This window comes from Ischnura elegans, chromosome 4, assembly GCF_921293095.1.
Source record: "Ischnura elegans chromosome 4, ioIscEleg1.1, whole genome shotgun sequence".
Lineage (NCBI taxonomy): Eukaryota > Metazoa > Arthropoda > Insecta > Odonata > Coenagrionidae > Ischnura > Ischnura elegans.
In genome coordinates this window covers 121,284,751-121,307,764 of record NC_060249.1, presented here as the reverse complement: position 1 = coordinate 121,307,764, position 23,014 = coordinate 121,284,751, and the positions used below count along the sequence as shown (strand labels likewise).

The following is a 23,014-nucleotide window of genomic DNA, read 5'->3' as shown; positions in this document are numbered from 1 at the left end:
CGCATTACTCACTGGTTATTATGTAGATGTTAATACGCGCGTAAATTATGCGACAGGTTTCGCGACAGTGTTTCCTATGAAAGGCGCAATTGATCTTTCGGTCGCGCTGTTGCCTTACGCTAAGTGCCCTCTCTACAACGTGAACTTATCGCCGAGAATTTTCTATAAAGCTGCCTTAATGGCCCGGGAGAAGGTGCAGCAGCCTCGTATCTAGCGATGACTGCTCTTGCAAGGCAAACACTCACTTCTGGGCCGACTTCACGGCGGAGGGGAGGGTTGGGGAGGGAGGGACGGCAGAGACCGGTTTCGGAAGGAGGAGCGGCGGCGGCGAGGGAGGCCTCCGACCGACCGCTTCCTCTTCGCAGCCGCAGCAGTATAAACGGGCCCAAAGGCTGCCCCGGGCAGCAGCGGGGGCAGCCCCAAGGGCCAAGACGCGTGCTGCCGATGGAGCTTTCGAGTGTACGGGGCGAAAAGCATACACGGCGTGGAGTGCGCTTCTCATTGCTCCGTAGACTGCTGGACGGCTTGGCCGGGCCGCAATTACACCGTCTATTGTTTCAGAAACGACGCTTCGCTCAAGTACATGTACGGCGTCCAAACTACATTATTATGCGGTTCATTCAATAATTACTTATAGCTCCATTATTTTACAGTTTTTATCGAGTTTATAATTTTATAGATAGTCATTTTTACATTGTTGCTATGCAAAGGATTTTGTTTGTGTATAAATAAACATTGATTCTACCTGGACGATAATACTGGACATCGCCGTAAGATTTTTATTTCAAGTTGTTAAATTTGATGTTTTTTGCTCTTATTCCCAGCGTATATTTTTAATTTCGTGTAAGAAACCTTACATACACGCTTAGATCATAAAAATAAAATAAGAGAGATAGACTGCACAATAGAGAGATTCAGAATGTAGTTTTTTCAACTATCGATTAGAGACTAACACGGCAGCGTTAGGACTTACTAATAGTTTACTTGACTTGTAGCGCAGCCAAATAACTTATGTATTCCTTAATGTTTCTGAATTTTCCAAGCATTTTCAACAGCAAATTCTAGCTTCTTAGGCAGATTAGGCAAGTTTTGCATTTGCATGAATGTAAAAGTATAATTTGTTAGCATACGTAAGATTTTTATGACCGTGTGGTGTGTATGTGGGAATCCTCTTGCATACTGCTTGCTGGAGATTGATCACCTCCTTCCAAACTCTCAAGAGGTGTTTCATAGGGTATTTTGTAGATGTACTGCATTTTCTGTTGCGGTGGAATATTTATGTCCGAAATACATTCCATAGTTGTGACGCAAAATAAAATATTTATATTCATAATTGCTGTACAGGAAGTTCCTTAAATAAAAAACTGGACACACTACCTCCCAGATACTAATCTGTTCATTAATGCTTCTTTCCATCATCTCTCCTTTAAAATCACGGAATACAATTCCTCTTCCGATATGAAATAACTAACCTACCAAGAGATCTTGAACGAATGTTGTGCACCTATGTTTTATAACCGCCCGGAATAAATAATACCGCCATTTAAGTCTATTGTAATATTTCTTCGAAATGGTAAAAAATGATTGTTTGCCAATATCCGATATTGACGATTATTTTTTCTGTTGAGTCATTATTGGAACGTATTACACAGTTTTAATGTATTGTTGCTCTTGTTATAGTTAATGTAAGCCATTGTTCATACTTCCTGAGTTCAACCTAGATTTTAACGCACAACAATTTAGATTGATAGCTTCTCTTCTGTTTCACAAGGTATTTTTTGCACTGAACACACCACTGCACACAAATTTTATAACTCCCTAAATAACATAACTGCTGTTTTAACTGTTTGGTTTGTTCAGTCAGTAAAATTTTCTTAGTTGGCCACAAGTATTTTTTTCTTCCACAGGTGTATCTACATTCCGCTTTTAATTTATGGTTGGTAAGTTAATATAATTTTTTTGAAATTGGAATTAAAATAATACTAATACCGCATTCGAATTATTTCACGGAGAGCGTTTCGGCCATTAAAAGTGACACTACTGCACTGACAAACGGCGACTCGTGCATATCCCGCGAAAGTGGTCGCCATGAGAGCGCAGACGTGGCTAGACAAAACTGCTCATGTTATAGAAAGTAGGCAAAGCGACCTAATTCCTTGGATCGCAGCATCATGACTGGTTTTCAACGGAAGTTCCTCACAAACATCGGCATGGAAGATAGACGAAAAGCACTTGGTGTGCACGAATAATACTGGACTTATTTACGAGGAATGCACGAAATTTGCGGGCAGGAAAACCATAAAATAGGAGTTTTTAAACGATTTCCGGGGGAAAATGTAAAGAAAAAGTAAAATATCGATGTTATTATTCTTATAATCATTTTGAGAACGCCGCGCCGCTTGTGTTATGGGAAACGTGTGAAAAAGGAATGGTTTCGTATATTGATAGAATAAATACAAAGGCGAAAAGGAAGATTTATTAAAAATTGCAACAATAAAGATATTTGTGTAACTGGATTAATTAGGAATTCACAACGGGAAAGTCTGACCGAGCGAAGGAAAAACTTTAGATTAAATATTTTGCGGAAATTCCAAGTAGAATACTTTTTGCCAGATATTTAAGACATTTTGAGAGAGCTTAATTGTTATGATAGAAGCGATCACATGGATATGATTAGGGAAATAGACCCCAGGACCGATACAGTGAAGAAATCATTTTTTCCAAGTACTATAAGAGACCATAACACTCGCGATAGTTCAATCCTAGGATAATTTGACTCGGACTATTTAAAATAGACCCCGTATGTGTAAATAATAACTTATTATACTTGTAAATACTAACTATCTGCATGGATTTTTCGGCATGTTGTATAACTCATGCAAGAATAACTTACTAAGATGACTTTTCGTTTTTCCATTACTAATTAGGTTGATATCTAGTCTGATCGCGTGTCATTGTCCTGAGTGCTTGGCCTGGCTTTCTGGACAGTGTGGGATGCATGTGGGAATCCAATTGCATGCTCCATGCTGGTGATTTATCACCCCCTGCCATACATCCTGGAGGTGGCTCTCAGGGAATAATGTAGATGTAGATGTGTCCGGCGAACGAGAGCGTTTCTGATTAATTGTAAGTCTAGGATGAGTGGAGCATTACAAGATGTAGGCTGGCGCTTATTTTTTCCAAATGATCCGATTTAAAAATTCGTTGTCTCACAATGTGCGAAATGGTGAGAGAAAAACTTTTTAAAAATTTTAGGTTCGTGCGACGTCGGCGCCTGTAGGGCCTTAATGCAGTTATTTTGAATGTTGAGTTTTTTCGACACGGATAGTACGTTTCCTTAAATAAACATGATATTTTAGAGTCCTTTGGACAAATATTTCTCACGTTTAGTCGTGCATTAATTTAGCCGAAACGCAGCATGCATGGTGTGTAAACACCCCGCGCCACAAACCCTGATGGCGGCTCGCGCGTCACCTTGCAGATATGGATGCAGAATAAATAATTAGGTTGGGCACGAAATTCAGAGGATAAAATTCAAGCTCAGTTCGTTCCTAGGGGGTTGGAGGCTATAGTTTTGTTTATCCCCGGTTGCCAAATTATTTCGTACACGGACTTCCCTTATGTAGACTCAAATAATTCGACTGATTTCTGATGGCCATTTGATGACTTCAAAAATAATACTCAAATACAACAGGTTCGAATCCAGACTAACATTAAAATAGGGAAGCAAACACTGGTAAAAGTGGATGAATTCTGTTATTTGGGAAGCAGGATCACTGGCGACGGGAGAAGAAAAAAGAAATTGTCAGCAGAATAGCTCAGGTGAAGAGAGCATTCCACCAAAAGAGAGACATGCTTTCAGCGGGAAACTTAAATATGGAAGTAAAGAAACAATTTATAAGAACCTACATCTGGAGAATGTTCCAAAACGGAAGTGAGGCATGGACAATGACAGCAGCGGAGAAAGCAAGGATAGAGGCCTTCGAAATGTGGTGCTACAAAAGAATGATGAAGATCAAATGGATCGACCGAGTTAGTAACGAGGAAGTCCTAGGAAGAGTAGGAGAGAAGAGAAGCCTCATGAAAACCTTAATAAGAAGACGGAACAACCTTGTAGGCCACATCTTGAGACATGATGGCCCGATGAAGACAATCGTCGAGGGACAAGTGGATGGCAAGAACGGAAAAGGAAGACCTCGAACAACATGTATGGAACAGCTAAAGAAAGATGTGAAAGAGAAGAAATACGTAGGTGTGAAAAGATTAGCTGATAGGAGAACTTAGTGGAGAGCTGCGTCAAACCAATCTTAGGATTGTTGACCAGTGATGATGATGACCAGAGGTTCGAATAGTTATGGGGAGGAGCAAACTTTTGGTTTTCTGTACAAGGAATAATATGGATTTAATACCCAGCGTACACACGCCCTAGTTACGGGAAAATCAAACAGTTAATTTAGACTTCATCTATGGTCTAAAAATACATTATAACTCCTTAATATATAAATCTTATAACGGCATACTTAAACCTAAATATCGGCTAATATTTTCACACCTACGCATTTCTTCTCCTTCACATTCTTCTTTACCTCAAGTATTATTTTATTCGAGATATTCCTTTCCCGTCCTAGTCATCTGCTTTTCCCTCCAGAATTGTCTTCATCAGGCTATCATATCTTAAGATGTGGCCTATAAGGTTGTTGTTGTTGTCTGCCCTAGATTTTTTCAATTCTGTTATTGTTCATGCATCACTTCCTTATTCATTCACATTAGCACATTCCAAATATAAGTTCTGATAGTTTTTTTTCTTACTTCTATGTTTTAAATTTCCCACTGTAAGTATATCTTTCTTTTTCTCTCTTCGCCTGGCCCATTCTTCTGATAGTTTTTTTCTAGCTTCTGCCATCGCTAGTTATCTTGCTTCCCAAATGGCAGAATTCATCCACCTCCACCAGTTTTTGTTTCCCATTTTTAATGTTAGACTCGACTTCTCTTTTCCCTCGTGCTAGATTTCAGGTGTCATTTACCCATTACCTTACCCATAATTACTTTTTCTGCGTTATTAATAAAAATAATTCAATGATTAACATCCTTAAATACTAATATATTTCTATAAGATGAATTATACAAAAAATGAAAAGGAGACTTCGTTGATTTCCACTGATTTATTTCGTCCGTACGACATGTTTCGAACCATAAAGGTCATTATCAAGTGATTAGGTGCATGATAATGACCTCTATGGTTCGAAACATGTCGTACGGACGAAATAAATCAGTGGAAATCAACGAAGTCCTCACTCAAGAAGAACTCACCCGAGACCGATGACAATCCCTGTCTACATAAGATGCCAGCTATTGACATTAGTACGCTCGGAATAGAAAATATATTGAAATCGCTTAGTCCAAATAAATCACCTGGTCCAGACGAAATCCCTTCTCGCGTATATAAAGTACTAGCCTCAGAACTTGCCCCCTACTTGCAGTTAATATTCAGTAAATCCATCAAGCAACACGAAGTACCTAATGACTGGAAAATCGCTAATGTAACGCCTATATTTAAAAGTGGAGACAAGGAACAGCCATCTAATTACAGGCCGATATCTTTAACGTCCATCTCTTGCAAAGTCCTTGAACACATCGTAGTCAGCTCGGTAATGAAACACCTAGACGCGCAAAACTTATTAATGGGAAATCAACATGGATTCAGGAAAAGCAGATCGTGCGAAACTCAGTTAGCGCTTTTCGCCCACGATATTTTAGTCTCCGGGGAAGACAACATTCCAGTAGACGCGATTTTTCTTGATTTCAAAAAGGCATTTGATAAAGTACCCCACGGAAAGTTAATAATAAAACTGAAATCTTATGGTCTAGACGAAGATGTCATTTCCTGGATTAGAGAATTTTTGAGCGACCGCGTCCAAAGAGTAGTATTAGACGGTGCAGTCTCCAATGAGGTTAGAGTGACTTCTGGCGTTCCTCAGGGTAGTGTCATTGGCCCACTCCTATTCCTTCTTTATATAAACGACATTGGCGAAGTAGTGCAGAGTAAGTTACGATTATTTGCAGACGACGCTGTAGTTTACAGAGAAATTCGTTCCAGCAAAGATATAGATGAACTAACGAATGACCTTGCTGCTATCCAAGCTTGGTGCGATGCTTGGCAGTTAGAATTAAATTTGGAAAAATGCGTCGTAATGAATTTCTGGAAGAAGAATAACTCCCTACAGCGTAACTATGTCATTCGGGGCACGCAGTTAAAGGCAGTTGAATCTGTGAAATATCTAGGGGTTAGACTCAATAATGATCTATCGTGGAATAAACATATTCGAGAAATAACCGGTCAAGCTAATCGTAAAATGGGTTTTGTTAAAAGAATATTAGGAAAGTGCGACGACAAAGTGAGAGAAATTAGCTACTTTTCCCTCGTTAGACCACATTTGGAATACGCTGCCAGTGTTTGGGACCCTCATGAAAAAGGCTTAATAACAGAGTTAGAACGCGTGCAAAGAAGAGCTGCCAGGTATGTGAAAGGTCGTTACGATAGTCTTGTTAGTGTAACTGACCTCTTACATAAACTCGGATGGGAATCTCTGTCGGACCGTAGATTGAAAAATAGACTAAACCTTTTAGATAAATTCAAGAGCAGTGTCTTTTCTGACGAAGTTAACCATATCTTGCGGACGCCAACGTACTACGGAAGATCAGATCATTTAAATAAAATAAGAGAGATAGATTGCAGAACAGACAGATTCCGAATGTCATTTTTTCCACGATCAATAAGAGATTATAACGGCAGCAATAGAACGCGTAAATAGATTGCATGACTTGTAGTGTAGCCTACTAACCTATGTAAAACTTACTGCATGTTTCTGAATTTCTATTCTATATTCTATTTCTAACAGCATATAGTAGTATAATTTGTTATTATACGGGACGTTTCTTGGACGGTGTGGTGTGCATGTGGGAGTCCAAATGCATGCTGCATGCTGGTGATTGATCACCCCCTGCCAAACACCCTAGAGGTGGCTCGCAGGGTAATTTGTAGATGTAGATGAAGTCTCCTTTCCATTTTCGAGTATTAACTTCCACATAGTTGATCCTAATGCAATTCAAACGAATCATAGGAAAATTCGGAAGGGGTAAATGCCGCACCCACAGTGTCAGAGTTGAAGAGTTTATCAGAAGTTTCTTGGGTGGTACATCCACAGGGAGTCCATTGAGAAAGCAATCCGCCCCAAAATGCAGTTCACACAGATGTATAGTCCATCCATTTGATTCAACGAATTAGGACATCCACGTTCAATAACATAATCCGTTAAAGTAACGACGGGGAAAGTGGAATAACAAGACGCAGGAAACAAAACATTAAAAATTTGACGAAATTAACCATATCTACATCAACATAATACCCTGCGAGCCACCTCTAACCAGATGAGCCGTAACTCATTACAAGTGGTGTTTTTGAGCAAAATCAATTCTTTGAAATGGAATTGTTCACGGTGCGGTCGCATAAGACAGGAATGGAAATAATAATAGATGTGAATTGCGCAATTGTCTTGCTTTTCACTTCTTGCCCTATGATTCGAGGTGAGGTGAGCCGCCACTACTATTAGCTGCGAATTCCTTTTCGTAGCATTTAAATTATTGCCAAACTTCATGTACATCAACATACAACCCTGGAACCCGCCACAATAGGCGTGTGGTGAGGATTGTTAAGGCCATTTTACACGGGGCACGGAATTGCGCAGGCTAGAGCTGCATTAATTTCTAAAAATGGCGAGGAATTGCGCGAATAGGTACATGAACGAAATTAGAACAGGGGCTATTTCTCACGTCCACGCATTCTCGCATGTGTTCTTGCAATTAACCGCTTTACACGACGCAATTTTGACTGGGCCTTCGTACACACGTCAAATTATGCAAGTACGTGCATAGGCGGATATAGTGGGGGGCACCTGCCCCCCCCCCCAGACGCTTAAAAATATGCAAGATTTTTAATACGGTCCCATTATCATTGCGTCCTTTTTCTATTACGAGCTATCCTTGTGCCCCCCCAGAACAAAATCCTGGATACGGCCTTGCTTGTGCCCCCCTCAGAAAGAAAAAAATGGATCCGCCCGAGTACGCGCCCCGTGTAAAACGGCCTTTAGGAAACCAGCCGTGAACAGGTGAAAAGGATATGTCCTAATGAAGTTGTCCACCGCCAAGCATTTATTAAAGTCCTTTATGATTCGGAGGGACCTATCCATACGGCAAAATATCTCTCTTCATTTCTCATTTATGTCGGACATGGAAATATATTGAGGTTCCAATATATTGTTCACCGAGTCTCTCGTAAAGATATCCACTTTCAATTGCTCAAGCAATATAACGTAAGCCTAAAGCGCAGCCTCCGATCTCTAGCGGCTACCAGCCTAATTGGTTTAACATCTGTGTAACGCTTTCTGTACACCCGGAAGGTTTCTGACGAATCGCGAACTTATGCTAGTTGAATATTTATTTCACAAAAAACAGTGAGAACGTTTTAAACAAGCTTTAATCCATTCAAAAAGTAGACCAATATCTAATGTACCACCTATTAAACATAAAACGTGATACCTAAGAAATAACTTCAATTAACTAGCAAAAAAAACTGGTCCCCAAAGTGATTTTAGCGATTACATTACCAAATCTTGAGGACGTTACGACTCTCCCATCGTAATTGATTGCACATAGTTTAAACTGCCAATCCGTTACCCCTTCTACCCTTTAACAAAATACGGCATTCAAAACCTTAAATGAATGAAAAAAAATGACTCATTATAAATCTGTCAGCAACATAATTGATTATTAGCAGTGGTCTACCAAGCAAAATATAAAGTGTTTGCAAAAGATCATGTAAAATGGTTTCTTCCAGGAAAAAGAATTAAATGATATCATATTTCATTGTTTAGATGAGAAATGAATCACTTTTTATGAATCGATAATGATTCCATTGGGTAAACTAGAGAACAATAGATGTTTTAACCACCGCACTCATTATTATAACCGAATATGCATTCGAAAAAGGACAGATGAGTCTGTACCTAACTGATCCTACTTGGAATGGACTGAGAGCCTCTGGTATTTTGCCTTTTAAAATTAACTGTAATTATTATTTTTTATATTAACTAAATAATTTCATACGGTTTCATTTTATCCACAGTTTTCATTAAAATCACAAACTTAGGCAGGTCTTCCACTGTGAGAAAACTAATTTCAAAAGAAAACAACCATTTGCACCCGAAATGCAGAAACACATCTAAGTACCCCACAAGCAGCCTTAATTGGCGTGCGACAGGGCATGGAAAAATACAGGCAGCTCACAAAAAAATACCGAAAAGATGGAGGTTGCTAGAATGCTCTATGTTCATTCCCCGCAAGTTTTTTTTTACGAATAGCGCATCTTACCTCTGGATTTTATTAACAGCTTGGATAAAATCATTCAGCGCTATAGCCCGTATAGAAGCCGCGAATACAAGGTACGGCCTGACAAGTTAGCTCCTCTCTTTAAATTTTTAATCCGAAAATCACAATACGTTTTAGAAATCCTAGCTTTTTCGAGGCATTGCCACTAATGTATTCTTGCGTGCATTCCCCACGATTTGAAACCATCGCAATTCCCTGATACTTGACTTCACCCGACCTGCCTTTAAGTGATCTCTATCCACAATCTACACATAGGAATAGTTGCTCGTCGTACGCAAGATCATGTACCGTCGTGCAATTGCCGGGATTTACTCTTAGTCCCCACTCCTGGCTCCACACATGAACGGCATTTAGGCCCGATGATAGGATTTTGAAATCACGAATGTTCACCAATTTCACGTTACATGTCATGACTCGACAGCAAATAAACATATTTTACTTCCCATCCGACAGCATAAGTGATTTATCTACATTATGATGACCTAAGAGCGGGCAGATTGCGAACACTTCTTTGGCTTGGACCAGCTAACAAGAAAACAACGACATATTTTGGTGAGGCGTGAAGATTATGCTTCGTTGGGAAACACCGGATGTCAATTTAACTACATAGGAGTAATTCCGAAAAGAACTACTTTTTGTTCACGACCACTCCGAAAGCTGCGAATTCCTGTTTTTTTTATTGTTTAACCCGGATGACAGTGTACAAGTTTTTTGTGAGGTACCGCATTAAACAGCGGCGGATCCAGGTTAGGGACAAGGGAGGCTAGGGGGACTCCCTTCTCCTGTATATATTCGACAAGTGAACAAAATTACCATTTATCTCCGGTCAATTGGATACCCCAGGAGGTGTAAGGGCTATATTCCACCTTAGCCCGTCTCTGGATCCGTCACTGGTATCAATTGCTTTTTCGGGACTTATAAATATGGCGTCAACTTCAAGTTGGGAAGTCATAATATATGTAGTTAAAAACAATCAGTTCGAGAATATTGCCTGATCAAATTGGTCGACAATTTCGTTGGTTATGCCTGTTTTCCTTTTTGAATTTAGGTGTAACGTTTGCATTTTCCAGTGCCTAATTACCTTTCCTCAGGACAACTACCCTTCGAATTTTATCTCCAATAACGGCGGAATGAGAATGCGTTACACGGGTATTCCCTCCGGGCCATAAGAAGGTTCATTTTTATAGAACGTAGCTTTATACCATCACGTTTAATTATGATTTCCTTTGTCGGTTTCTCTATGGATTTGGATCATGAATTTTTTCGTCTTTAGTTAACTTACGCTCTCGAATTGATAGTTTCACGTCTTAGCTTTTAATCTTCAGCTTAGCTGTCAATATTCATCTGCGTCTACTTAGTACCGCATTAGCCGCGCCTATCTAGTGGCTCCCAAAGATGACTATTCTGTTATCTTTATCCAATTATGAATTGACGGTTGAAAGTTTTCCCTTAAGCTCTCTCATATATGATCAAGCACATTAAGGATTTTCTTCGGCAAACTCACCAAATATTATCACCTTAAAATTGCTCAGTGCGGCACGCATTGATTTCTTGGTCTTCCTTTTGACACAGGTTCCTTGATGGACTTATATATTAAATTGTACAAGTTGTCTCTGTTTCCTAAGATCTTTCGTAGCGTCTCGGTTGTACCAGCGAGGTACTTTCTCCGCTACCACATTTCAGTTTTCATCGTAGATACCTTGAAGAAGATGTATTTCTGGGAGGTATTTTCATGATACGAATGTGCTTTCTTCCTTCCTCAGTATTTCCTGCTAAAATTGGAGCATAAATCGTTCAGCATCGCGCCAAATTTAATGAATTCAATTCTATCAAATAAATATTTGTTGCGTTTTGGTTTTACTGCAGTCTCTACTTCTTTTTTCCTTGAAGTCGAAAGAATTACTTAGCGATCACTTATGCCGTCGAGAATATGGTTTTGTCAACTTAGGACGACTGGCAGCTAAAAGATCAAATATAATGTTTTTTTTCCCCTCTCGTATGTCAGAAAAACAGTGATGCAGTGAGTTTTTTTTAAATTCGCTGAATTAGATTTCGCTTAATTCCATTTTCCTTGAATTCGGATTTACAGTGTATACACAACAATTTATTGACGGAAATTTAAAATTTCTCCCAAAAATGATCACAGTATTTATATGGCATTGGGGACTGAGAATTCAGTAAGAAATACACAATCGTAAAAAGGTCTGTGAAATTATAAAATGAACTGTTGATGAATAACCAGGATAATTTTCAATGAAAATAGCAATTACGGTAAATCATCAGCATTTAAAAATGGCTTTGTCATTTGTAAACACCAAACCAAATGAAAATTGTCAATCATATACTTAGTAACGCATATCCCTTGGCAGCCAATGTATCTTCCTTAACATTTAACCTGAATTCTGAAACACAAAGCCAGTGTGGTATCCTTAAACAAAATGGTATTTTTAATATTTCAGTAATTTAAAAGCATGTGCTGGGATATTTCCTCGCAATTTATTTTGAATAAATGGCCACTTCAAGTCAATCTCAAACCATCCTCGCATCTTTTCATACTACAAGTTACCCGGCGGAAAATTAAATAACATACGTAGCCATTCCTACTGTTGTTCAGTAAAACTGTCAAAGACGGATATCGTAACTACTCAGTGATGGTAACAAACGCTAACAGTGTTTTACAATTAAAGAGAAGAGCCTTTCCGATCTTGCCGCGGTGGAAGGGTTTGCGTGTTCCAACTATCCCTAGAGCAGCACTGGCGTGGTTAGTTCTCAAATGCTCTATGTTAGGACCAGCCCTACCAATTGGGGACGACTGGAATCTACATCTACTCAATACCCCGAAAGCCGCCTAAAAGGCGTGTGGCAGGGGGTGTTAGGACACCAGCCGTTTACAGCTTAAAAAAATGAAGAGGTCTAACGAGGTTGGGACTAGCGTTTATTTAAGTCATTTATGGTTCGAGGGAAAAACGAATTCCCATATCTATCCGTTCGGCAAAATATTTCTCTTAATTTATCGCTTCTATCGGACCTGGAAATTTAGTGTGGCTCTAATATTATGTTCTCTGTGTCGCTCTTAAAGATATCCATTCTCAATTGTTCAAGCAATCTAAGCCTAGCGCGCAGCCTCCGAGTCTCCAGCGGCTCCCAGCCTAATTCGCTTAACATCTGGGTAACACTGTCTGTACGCCCGAAGCAGTTTTTGACGAAACGCGCAGCCTTCCTTTGTATTTTATTCAGTTCGCGGATTAAGTCTTTCTGCGCCGGATCCCATACGCTCGCTGCATATTCAAGGTGCGGTCGGACGAGAGCGAAATAGCACCTTTCTTTTACTTTCTCATCCGAAAATCTTCCCACAATACGCTTGACGAATGCTAATTTCTTCAGGGCTATGCCGCAAATATTATTTATATGTGTTCCCCACGTAAGGTTCGAGGTTATCGTAACTCCCAGGTACTTCACTTCGTCTGTTGCCTTTGTGTTAATGCCATCCACTGCATAAACATAGTTACAGTTGGACGAATTCCGCAAGAAATGTACCGCCATGCATTTGCTCAGATTAAGTTCGGGACCCCACTCTTGGAATGATGGGCTTAGGGTGAAATATGGCTGTTGTGAGAAAAATTCACGAGATATTACTTCGGAATTAACCTAGAATATATGGAAGAGAGAGGAAGGTATGAAGCAGGTGAGACAAAGGATTCTGATGGCAGAAATCGAGGCAAGACTAACCAACCTTGTGGTGGTCAGGTGTACAAGTCGAATTACAACCACGTAAAGGAGGAAGAAGTTTTTGAAGAGTTCGTAACATTTAGAATGGGAAAACTTTAGTAGATACCGCGGGCTTGAACGAATCGGTCGGTTTAGAGAAGTATAAAAAACGAAACAGGAGAAATTTGGTAAGGAATGAGAGACCACCGGGGTAAAATGCAGATTCTTGTCGGAGAAATCATTAGTAATCACAAAAATTTGGTTCTTAAATCACTATCGGCGAACGTTAACTTGGAAAATAAACAGAGATTCGAGGATATATCAGATAGATAACATCATGCTGACTAGACATGCATGGGTAAGACAAGAGTTTGAGAAACGCGCAGCTGTTCTGGGGCGCACGGCGGCAAATGAGAATTGAGATAAAAACTGAGAAATTATGAGAGTCGACGTAAGGTGCAGAAGACTAAGGAAAATCAGAGAGTCGCGGAAGAGGAACATTTGAAGTTCTGAAGGGGGCTAAGAGAAGGGAAAATCAGGAATTAGCGGAGAGAAGTATCCGGAGGATAATAATAACAATAATAATAATAATAATTAACTCATTTAATGCTCTAGGAGTTTTAACTCCTTTGGAACATAGAAATTGTTAAAGTGGTGAGCAGTACAATTAACATAGTACACTGGAAAAGAATATTTTTTTTCTAACAGAAAAAAACAAACATTAAACATACCACGAAATAAATAACACAACCTTAAAAAAGGAAATTTAGCTTAACAAATGAAACAAGAACTAGATTACTACTTCTAACACTACAATAAGTATTAATCACATCAATGAGTGGATAAATTATTATTAAATTACATGATCAGTGTTCATGGGCAGCAAGAAAGTAGGTGGGTGACAATCCTTTTCTTAAATATTTCCTGTGATGCACTCTTTTAAATGTTTCGGCAAATCGTTCGACAGATTTGAGGCAACAACAGTAAATGACTTCTGAACTGTAGCTGTGCGGAACTGTGGGGCATAAAAAAAACAGGGGTCTTGTCTTGTAACAACATTAGTGTGTTCGCAACTGGGGAGAAAAAGATCCTTTAAATACAGAGGGCTACCATATTTAAAGAGATTGAACATAAAAGAAGCCATGCTATATTTTCTCCTTGATTTAAGATCAAACCAGAAGATGAGTGACATGCTGACTGTACAAGAAGGGTGAGAAAAGACGTGAGGAATCGTCAAAGTGGCAGGGAAGTCGATTGGATTCATACATTGTCAGAAGGAGAATGAAGACACTGAATGACGGAAGAAAAGATGAGTGAGAATGGAGGAGAGAAGACAGTGAAAGAACATGGACACAGAACGGAAGGCAAATGAGAGGGGTTGTACAGGGAATCAAATAAGGTACCGGTGGGAAACCAGTAATGCAAGAAAGTGTTAGTGGAAAGGTAATGTTTAAAAAATAATAAGTTTCAATGAGAAGGAGAGATAGGCACGGTACACGCAAGATGAAGTCGGTAAGGGACAATTTGAATTGCAACTATTGGAACCTGTGGAATAGATACCTTAAATACCAAAGGGTGTTAGACCTTAATGCAGGCAAACGTTACTGCTATTCCTTGGAGAATTCCAATTAGCTGTTAATTCCAAGTTAAAGCTGTACGCTGTTATGCAGCTCAATTTTTTTTAATTCTGCGAAAAAATATTTCTCCCCCTTTGAAATAGGGTTGGTTACGTGAACGGTGTCTCACCAATGTTATCTGTACTCACTCACTCAACCCGCGGAAAAAGAGGGAAAGCCATGCTCCATTCAAGAAACTGTTTTTGCGCTCTTTGAAATATGGGTTGGCCCTCTAAATATATTCTGACTTGCCATTTATTATCACTCACGCACGGTGTTTCAACCCGAAGGTGGAATTTGAGGATTTTTAAAGCAAAGAGGGAATAAACAAGTTTGTTGCTGATACAGAAACACCATTTTTACCTAAATTAATGCTCACTAAATATTTTGCTCAGGTAAAAAATACTAGAAAACTAAGGTCCAAAGAAATCGTTCATTATTTATCGATAGCATGTATTAATGCTACGCGCTACAGCGTTGCTATGCCTCAATATTGATAGCTCAAATACATATCTACCATGCTAAACCAATGCAGTGAACTTTCAGAGATAAATTGTAATTGACTTTACTTTATGCTCTGGTCTTACTTTAAAAGGAAGATTTTTATCGCTGCTGTCATTTTGTTCATCGGGTTATAGCTCTGAATGAATCATAGTAAGAAGTCCGGAAAGGGTGGGGAAATATGTTTTGCAACATAGCTGTTGCTCAGTAGTGGGGTATATGAATTCCAGGTTCGGATGATAAACGGTTTAAGGTCGAGAGATGCATGCACTTCGCCACTCACCTTGAGGATGCAGTGTCCCACTGTCTCACTCTCCGCCACGGACACGTTGTAGAAGCTCTGGTCGAAGATGGGCTCGTTGTCGTTGACGTCATGGATGGTGACCAGCACGGTTGCCGAGGAGGACAGGGGTGGCCGGCCGCTGTCCGTCGCCACCACCACCACCCTCGGCACGGGCTCCGTCTCGCAGTCCACGGGCGCGCGAGTCGTGATCAGACCCGTGTCCGCGTCCACTTGGAACCACGCCGAAGCGTGCGATTCGCCCGCCTCCCGGATCGAGTACGTCACGGCCGAGTTGTCGCCTTCGTCGCGGTCCACGGCCGTCACCCGAAACACGGACGTGCCCGGGTCGGCCACTTCCAACACGTGCGCGTGATACACGGCGCGGTCGAACTCGGGTGCATTGTCGTTGACGTCGGTGACTCGCAGCTGGAAGGTGCGAGCCGCGTGGAGAGGCGGGCTGCCCTGGTCCGTGGCCACCACGCTCAGCGTGTAGTCCGGCGTTCGCTCGCGGTCCAGGGGCAGCGACACGATCACCAGGTAGATGATGTTGTCCCTGGTGGCAAGTCCGAAGCGCCCCTCCCCGCCCTCGAGCGTCACGTTCACGTTGGCGTACTCCTCCTTCGAGTCCGGGTCGTTCACGGAGATGCGCGCCACGAACTCGCCCGGCTGAGCGTTCTCTGAGATCTTGGGCGTCGCGTCATCGCTCAGGAAGATGACGTTGATGGTGGGCTGGTTGTCGTTCACGTCCGTCACTCTGATGGACACGAAGGCTGTGGTCTCCAGGGGCTGTTCGCCATTGTCCCTCGCGACCACGACCAGTTCGTGCACCTCCTTCGCCTCGAAGTCGAGGGGCCGATTCACCGCGACCTCGCCGCTCTCCGCGTCGATTCGGAACATACTTTCCCGGTCGCTCTGCCTCCGGTTGATGGAGTAGGACACGCGACCGTTCTCCGCCGCGTCGGTGTCGGTGGCGAACACGCGGAGAACGCTCGTGCCGATGGTGGCGTTTTCGGCGACCGTGGCGAAGTAGCGACTCTGGTTGAATATGGGCTGGTTGTCATTCACGTCCTGGATGGTCACGTTCACGGTCATGACACCCCTGAGGGGCGGCGACCCTCCGTCCAGAGCCTCCACCACCAAGCTGTATGAGGGCGTTGTTTCGCGGTCCAGGAAGCCGTTGATCTGCAGGTCGAGGTAGAGCACGCCGTCCCGCTCGCGGTGAGACGACAAACGGAAAGCGTTGTTCACGTTCCCCGAGACGATGGAGTACCGCTGCGTGTTGTACACCCCTAGATCGAGGTCCCTCGCGGGCTGCAGCGTGCGCTTCACGTCGCGAGGAGTGTTCTCGGGGAATTCTATGTGCATGAAAGGCGCGGGGAAGGCGGGCGCGTTGTCGTTCTCATCTAGCACTCGTAACACCACGCGGATACTGTCCCCGCTGAACGGGATGGCCACCAGCGAGTACGCGCTGCGCACCTCCCTGTCCAGCACCACCTTGGTGCGGATCTCGCCCGTGTTCTGGTCGATGGCTAGGTCCGCATCCACCGAGCTCCCTGGCTTCGGAACGATGAGATAGGGCGGGGGCGGGAGGCGCTCGGCGGCGTCCGACTCGCCGATGCGGCCGACCACCGTGCCGACCGCCACGCCCTCCGACACCTCGAAGGTGCGCACGTACTCGGCGGCCGCCCTACCAGAGCCCATGAGCAGCAGCAGCAGCGCAGCAATGAGAGAGGCGGGCGGCGGGCACCGCGCTCCGGCCGGCGGCCGGCACATGTCGGGGGGCCGCGTCACTGGCGCCGGGCCGCCCCCGCGCCGCCTCCTCCAAACGCCATACGCCCCCTGCGAACAAGAACGAGAGACATGTATCAAAACAAGAATCCTGGGAGCGAGGGTGAACGCTGTACAAGAGCTGAGAAATACGAGGGACATCGACACATGTCCCGTAGATCTTTCCGAATAGAAAAGATTTTCAATCGGATGAAAACCTGGGCTAAGGGAACTGGATAGAAGAATCGCGGATAGAGAAAGAACTTCTACAAGAACCTGGCAGCGACAATAACCTTAGATAACTGTGGTGGCAGTCACTTCCACAGGGAATTAAATCATAGCCCTCGGAACCTCCCAGCTACACCACCACGCAACTCTGGTGCTAGCAGAATTCCGTAAAATCTGACGTGAGAATAGAAAGTGGATAGTTAATACATAGGTATGTGGATCGGTCCGGGGGAAGCATTCACTTCATGCAAAGTATACATTTTTATTGTTAAAGACAGTGGGGATTGATGGAAAAGGTGAAACGAATCTCATTACCCTCAAGGAAATTTATAATACTTGAAACAATATGGGCCCGGGGAAATTTGGAAAAACACCCAACCAACCCCCAGGACAAAGCAAGGCACATAAATTCGTGATCATTGACTTTTTTCACACGGTGTCGGCAAGAGAGAATTAGTGAATCGGATGTGATAGTATTGATAGTACGGCAACGCAGAGTAACAGTACACCGATGAAGAAAGCAAGCTTTCCGAAATGCCTTCTATGGATTTCGACGACACTCTCTGAAAAGTTACACCTCGCTAATAGAGGTCTAAATTGGAATTATTTATTGAACTGAAGAAGTAAGTAAGAATACCAGGAAAACTGTCATCGCAAATCGCAAACGTGGAAGATGTGCTTCAAATCCAGCATTCTTCCAGACCGCCCAGCAGAAGCTTTTTCGAAGTGCGATGATACCCAAAAGGGAAGCATTCCAGGGTGATCAAGAACGGCGTCCTTAGACAAGGGATACTAACAACCAAATTCGAAGAAACAGTGAGGGACATAGGGAATGGAAAGATTTTTTCGAAAATTGCGAGGCATAGAATATTAAATCATTTTGTAGCAGTCTGCAAATATGCTCGAAGAAAAGATTAGGAGCATGAAGGGCCAGTAAGAGAGCTAGAGCGGAGAAATTGGAGGAGCAGCGAACTTCCGCACATGTCCCATAATTCCATTGAAACAGGTAACGATATTCAATTCGATGCAAAATCTGGACAAGAAGACAGGAAAGAGGAATTGTCACCAGTTCTACAAAAGCCTGGTGGCAATAATAATCACGCAGTTAGCGAAATTATGTAGTGGCAAAAATCAAATACGAGGTTCGGCATCGTTCGGCACTAGCTCGGCGCAATCAAAGCCATGATTTCTCGAAAGCAGAAGTTCACTCGCCAAAGGTTAAAGGTTTTTAATAGGTTTTAACGTACTTAATACATTAGTAGATATTTTACTGAGGCAGACAATGGAGGATATAAAGCAGGAGAATAATATAGGTGTTAAAATATGAGACGATTACGTATTGAGTGAAGGGCTGCTTTAAACCAATCTTAGGATTATTGACTGTTAACGGTGATAAAAGACTAAAAGAAATTTCCGTCTTATATGACAAAAGATAGAATTGTGAACGGTTTCGAGCACAGAAATGACAAAAGCTGTGTTTTCAGTGCTGTTTGGTGAATTTGAATTGTGTCCGAATTAATATTTACAAATCAAACTCATAAAATGTTTAAATTCGGTATTAAACCTGTTCATAAAGATATAGACAAATTTTTGGCATCTATAACTTTCAATTCGCTGCCCAAGATTCACATCCAAAGGTATTCAAGGTATCATTTCCCGTATTTTCATAACGCAGGAGAAGATCAAAGTAAAGTATATGCCACGTTACTCATCTACAGATTGTAAGCACCTCGGAATATATTTTATTTGTTCGTTTGAAACATATTTCACAATTAAAGGTATTTTTTAACCAGCCACCTAAATCATGAACACGATTTTCTTTGAAGTATAATTTCAGTGTCACTGGTCCTCCAGACGATGCGCTATCTGCACATCGTACATTATGCCTGAGATGCAGATATATCTTGCACTATTTGAATATTTTATTTCATATTTATGTAGCGGCTTAGGATCGATCGATATAGGAGTGATCCATAATCATGAATTAATCGACGTGAATAATTTACATTAGCATAGCTCCTCTACATTATGCCACTCCACTGCTGATGAGTGTAAACACAGTCCTGCTCCCTCTTTTTAACGCAATCGGTTGCAAAACCTCTGCCAAAGGATAGTTAGGAGTGGCTTCCTGACGCATAAATGTGAGGTATGTACTTTGCAGTATGCACGCGTGGTACGTTCCTATTTTATCAATTGTTTGGGATATTTGGCTGGTGCTGTTTCGGGTTTGAGCCGTGCAAGCTTGCATGAAAATATACATGCTTTAACACTCGGGTGAAGATGATGTTTTAAGAAATGAAATGACACATGAAGGAAATAGTTTCACTCGACGCTTTTGTTCCCATAACGTCTGAGAATGGAGGCATAATACGTCACAATGGAGTCAATAGTACCCTGGAATCGACATATAACCAAAGCGTTCTTGCCTAAAACATCTCTGTTATAAATTGTAACTAATTTAAGAACCCTGGCACCTAATATCCCCTCCATCAAGATCGTAATAAAATAAAAACAAATTACATTGTAGTGCAACTTGCATGAATGAACTTATCAGTTATTGACACGCATTTTGAAAGAAATCAAACACGATACATTCTGACTTGCTATTTTCCTCTCCTCCCTCTTCAACTGATATTCAAAATGCCTCATTGGAAAAGAATTTAGCAGTCCTACGATCTGTCCTTTTTACATTCGCCACATATTTTTTAATTTTTCACAAAATTAAAAAAAAAACGCAACCATAAGTCAAGATTCCATTCATTATAAAAACGGGGTCTGTTCTACTCAAAGAGAATAAAACTTGAGCCGCGGAACATGCGCGTGAAAATAATCGTGTCCGCAGTAGCCCCAAAACAAGCGAGAACATGGACCACTGAAAAAATCATCAGATAATATAGAAAGAGTCGAGACGTTTTAATGGTGATGAAATGGATGGATACGTTTAAAAACGAAGTGGTGTGACGAAAATTTGAAAAATGAAGGGAATGGCGACATACCACTCACCAAAGAATAACAAGGTGGATCGGCCATGAAGTGATACATTGTACATACTACGAAGGCAACACAATGGAAAGAAATAATGGATTGCAAAACCCCAGCCCAGAGCTAGGGTAATAAAATACTTCCAGCATGCGGGCTGCAGGTTCAAATTGGCATGGCTATGGGGGTATAAATACCTGTAACTACGCGGGTAGTTTTCGCATCCCGATAATAATCAACGAACCGCATTAAAGCAATTCTCTTTAGCAACTGCCATTTGGACACATTAGTAGCCTTCCTAGACGCTTTTAAGCCGATAAACACGAGAGGATACCTCAATTACTCACCTCCATATGAGCAATCTAGCTGCCAACAGTGGCGCCGACTCCATGGGGCCTGAGGGGGCCCGAGCCCCCTCAAAAATTCGTTACGGGTGTGAATAAAAAATGTGACAGGGTTGCCGATTTTCCCCGGAGTGTCCAGATATCGAGATTCGAGTTATCAGGGTTCTAATGTTGATCCTATGACTATTCTAAAATGCATAAAAAACGTAAAACTCACTACTTATAAAATTTTCCGGGGAAAGGTCCCCGGTTTGGGCCCCCCCAATATTTTTTGCAAGTCGGCGTCCCTGGCTGCCAATTGTACACACTAAATAGCTCGTGCAGAGCGCATGGAATAGTTTAGGCGGCCAAAACATAGCGACAAAAATGTTTGTACTGTCAGCTCAAATTTATTATTTACCGACCTAAGTTTCGACAGCTTATTTCATTTTTGTCACGTCACCTTAAAAACAGGGAAGCGCGGTGGACTAGCGGGTGGACTAGCACTTGGCTGCTGATAGAGTTGTATCGGATTCAAGCCCTAAGTGAAACCTTCCGACACCCCCAAGTAAAATACTCGAAGAGCGAGGTGACCTAGGGAAAAGATTTCGCCCCCACGACGCAGAATACATGAAAATCACATGCCTTTGGCTTAGGCCGGGGTGATTTCTACCCTCACTTACCCATACCATCCTTCGGATTGATTCACGAAGTTAATGTTGAGTACTCAAACTCACATTAAAAAGGACATTAATTGTCGAAACCATGTGTGTTAATAATAAAATTCCGTGGGCCGTTCAGCAGTTCTAAACTGAATTTTTGAGGCCTGAACCTCGTAAAATTCCATTTTTTTTGAGTTAGGAAAAATAATTAACTTTGCTTTCTACAACTAAACCTTTAACCGTTGACTAACTTCGATACAGTGGATACGAAACCCTAGGGCGGGCTCGCTGGTTACACTCCTGGGCCAAGTTCTGAAAGCCTTAGCTTATTTTACCTCTGCACCGCAGAAGGGGGAGGACAGGAAGGAAAAAGGAAGGAGGCGCCGCCGCGATAGGAGCCCGATGACGCCTCCTGGGACGGGATGGGGAAGGAAGGGATGAGACGAGGAATCCCGCTCCCACGGGTCACAAAGGCGGGCGGGTCCTACAATCAGCGAAACCTGGAAAACCATTTCTGTGCGAGCGATTTTAGAGGATTATTCTATGAGGAAGAATAATCCAACGATCAAATCGCTAGATACTAAATTCTATACATTGTATCATTTTAAAGACTATTATCTATTTCATTTATGTCTGCGGGTGAGCTTTCGTGAGAGCCCGAACACTCTCGGAAGGTTTCGCTAATGGGGGAGGAGTAGTACCGAGAGAGAGAGAGAGAGAGGAGGAGAGAACATAACGTTGCCAAATGTACATAGCCGCCCTAGTTTGTCACTGAAAACGTCGGCGACAATATACCTACTAATTTGATAATAACCCTTTCATAGAAGATAACCCTTTCACAGAAGCCCATGACATTATCCGCTACCACGCTGAATGAAGCACCGTTGGTGTTAGGCATGCTAAGTCACATACAAGGAGAACGCGTGAGGTTTGGCAACACTGCACCACGAGCAGATTCACGATGTTAACTCGACGGAGGTCTGATAGCGACCGACTGAGGCCACGCCTACTGTGTGCTGATTGGCCAAGGGATAGTCACGTGTCGAGAAACTCTCCCTCCCTTTACCTCCACCTGATTTAGCCACATCATCTTAACAGCAAAGATAATATGAACTGAGTATAGTCAATCACTAGTCTTGAACATTAGTGAAAGATGACTGGTCTTGAAAATGATGTTAGTGTATCGAAACTAGTCAACGATTACTGGTTAAGCTGTAGGAAGCAAACTTTGTTATTTTTCCCAACTTAAGTTTTTCCGTCATTGTATCACCTGTTACACAATTCCAAAAAACATCCCCATCCACTCGTACCGTTCGCTTCTTAGGATAACTGCGGAATAGTGGTTTCCAGCCAAGTAGAAGACAAAGGGTAACTCACGGATATTACAAAAGAGCATCTTCAAGTCGGCCTCTAAATGCGTTTATCAACCAACGTGCATTTATAAAATTCGCCACCCGCGTCGCTGACGGACAAATTGATCCGAGGTTCATGGGAAAATATTGT

At 42.1% G+C, this 23,014-nt stretch overlaps 1 protein-coding gene across 1 annotated transcript in view; it reads right to left on the bottom strand.

The window, feature by feature from the left end:
* LOC124157977 (protein dachsous) overlaps positions 1 to 23,014 on the bottom strand; it is a 284,929-nt gene that overhangs the window by 232,924 nt on the left and 28,991 nt on the right. The window contains exon 2 of the mRNA XM_046533108.1: positions 15,553 to 17,391. Within this exon, the coding sequence (XP_046389064.1) occupies positions 15,553 to 17,325 (1,773 nt within the window). The 5' untranslated portion in view covers positions 17,326 to 17,391. The remainder of the gene's footprint in view (positions 1 to 15,552; positions 17,392 to 23,014) is intronic.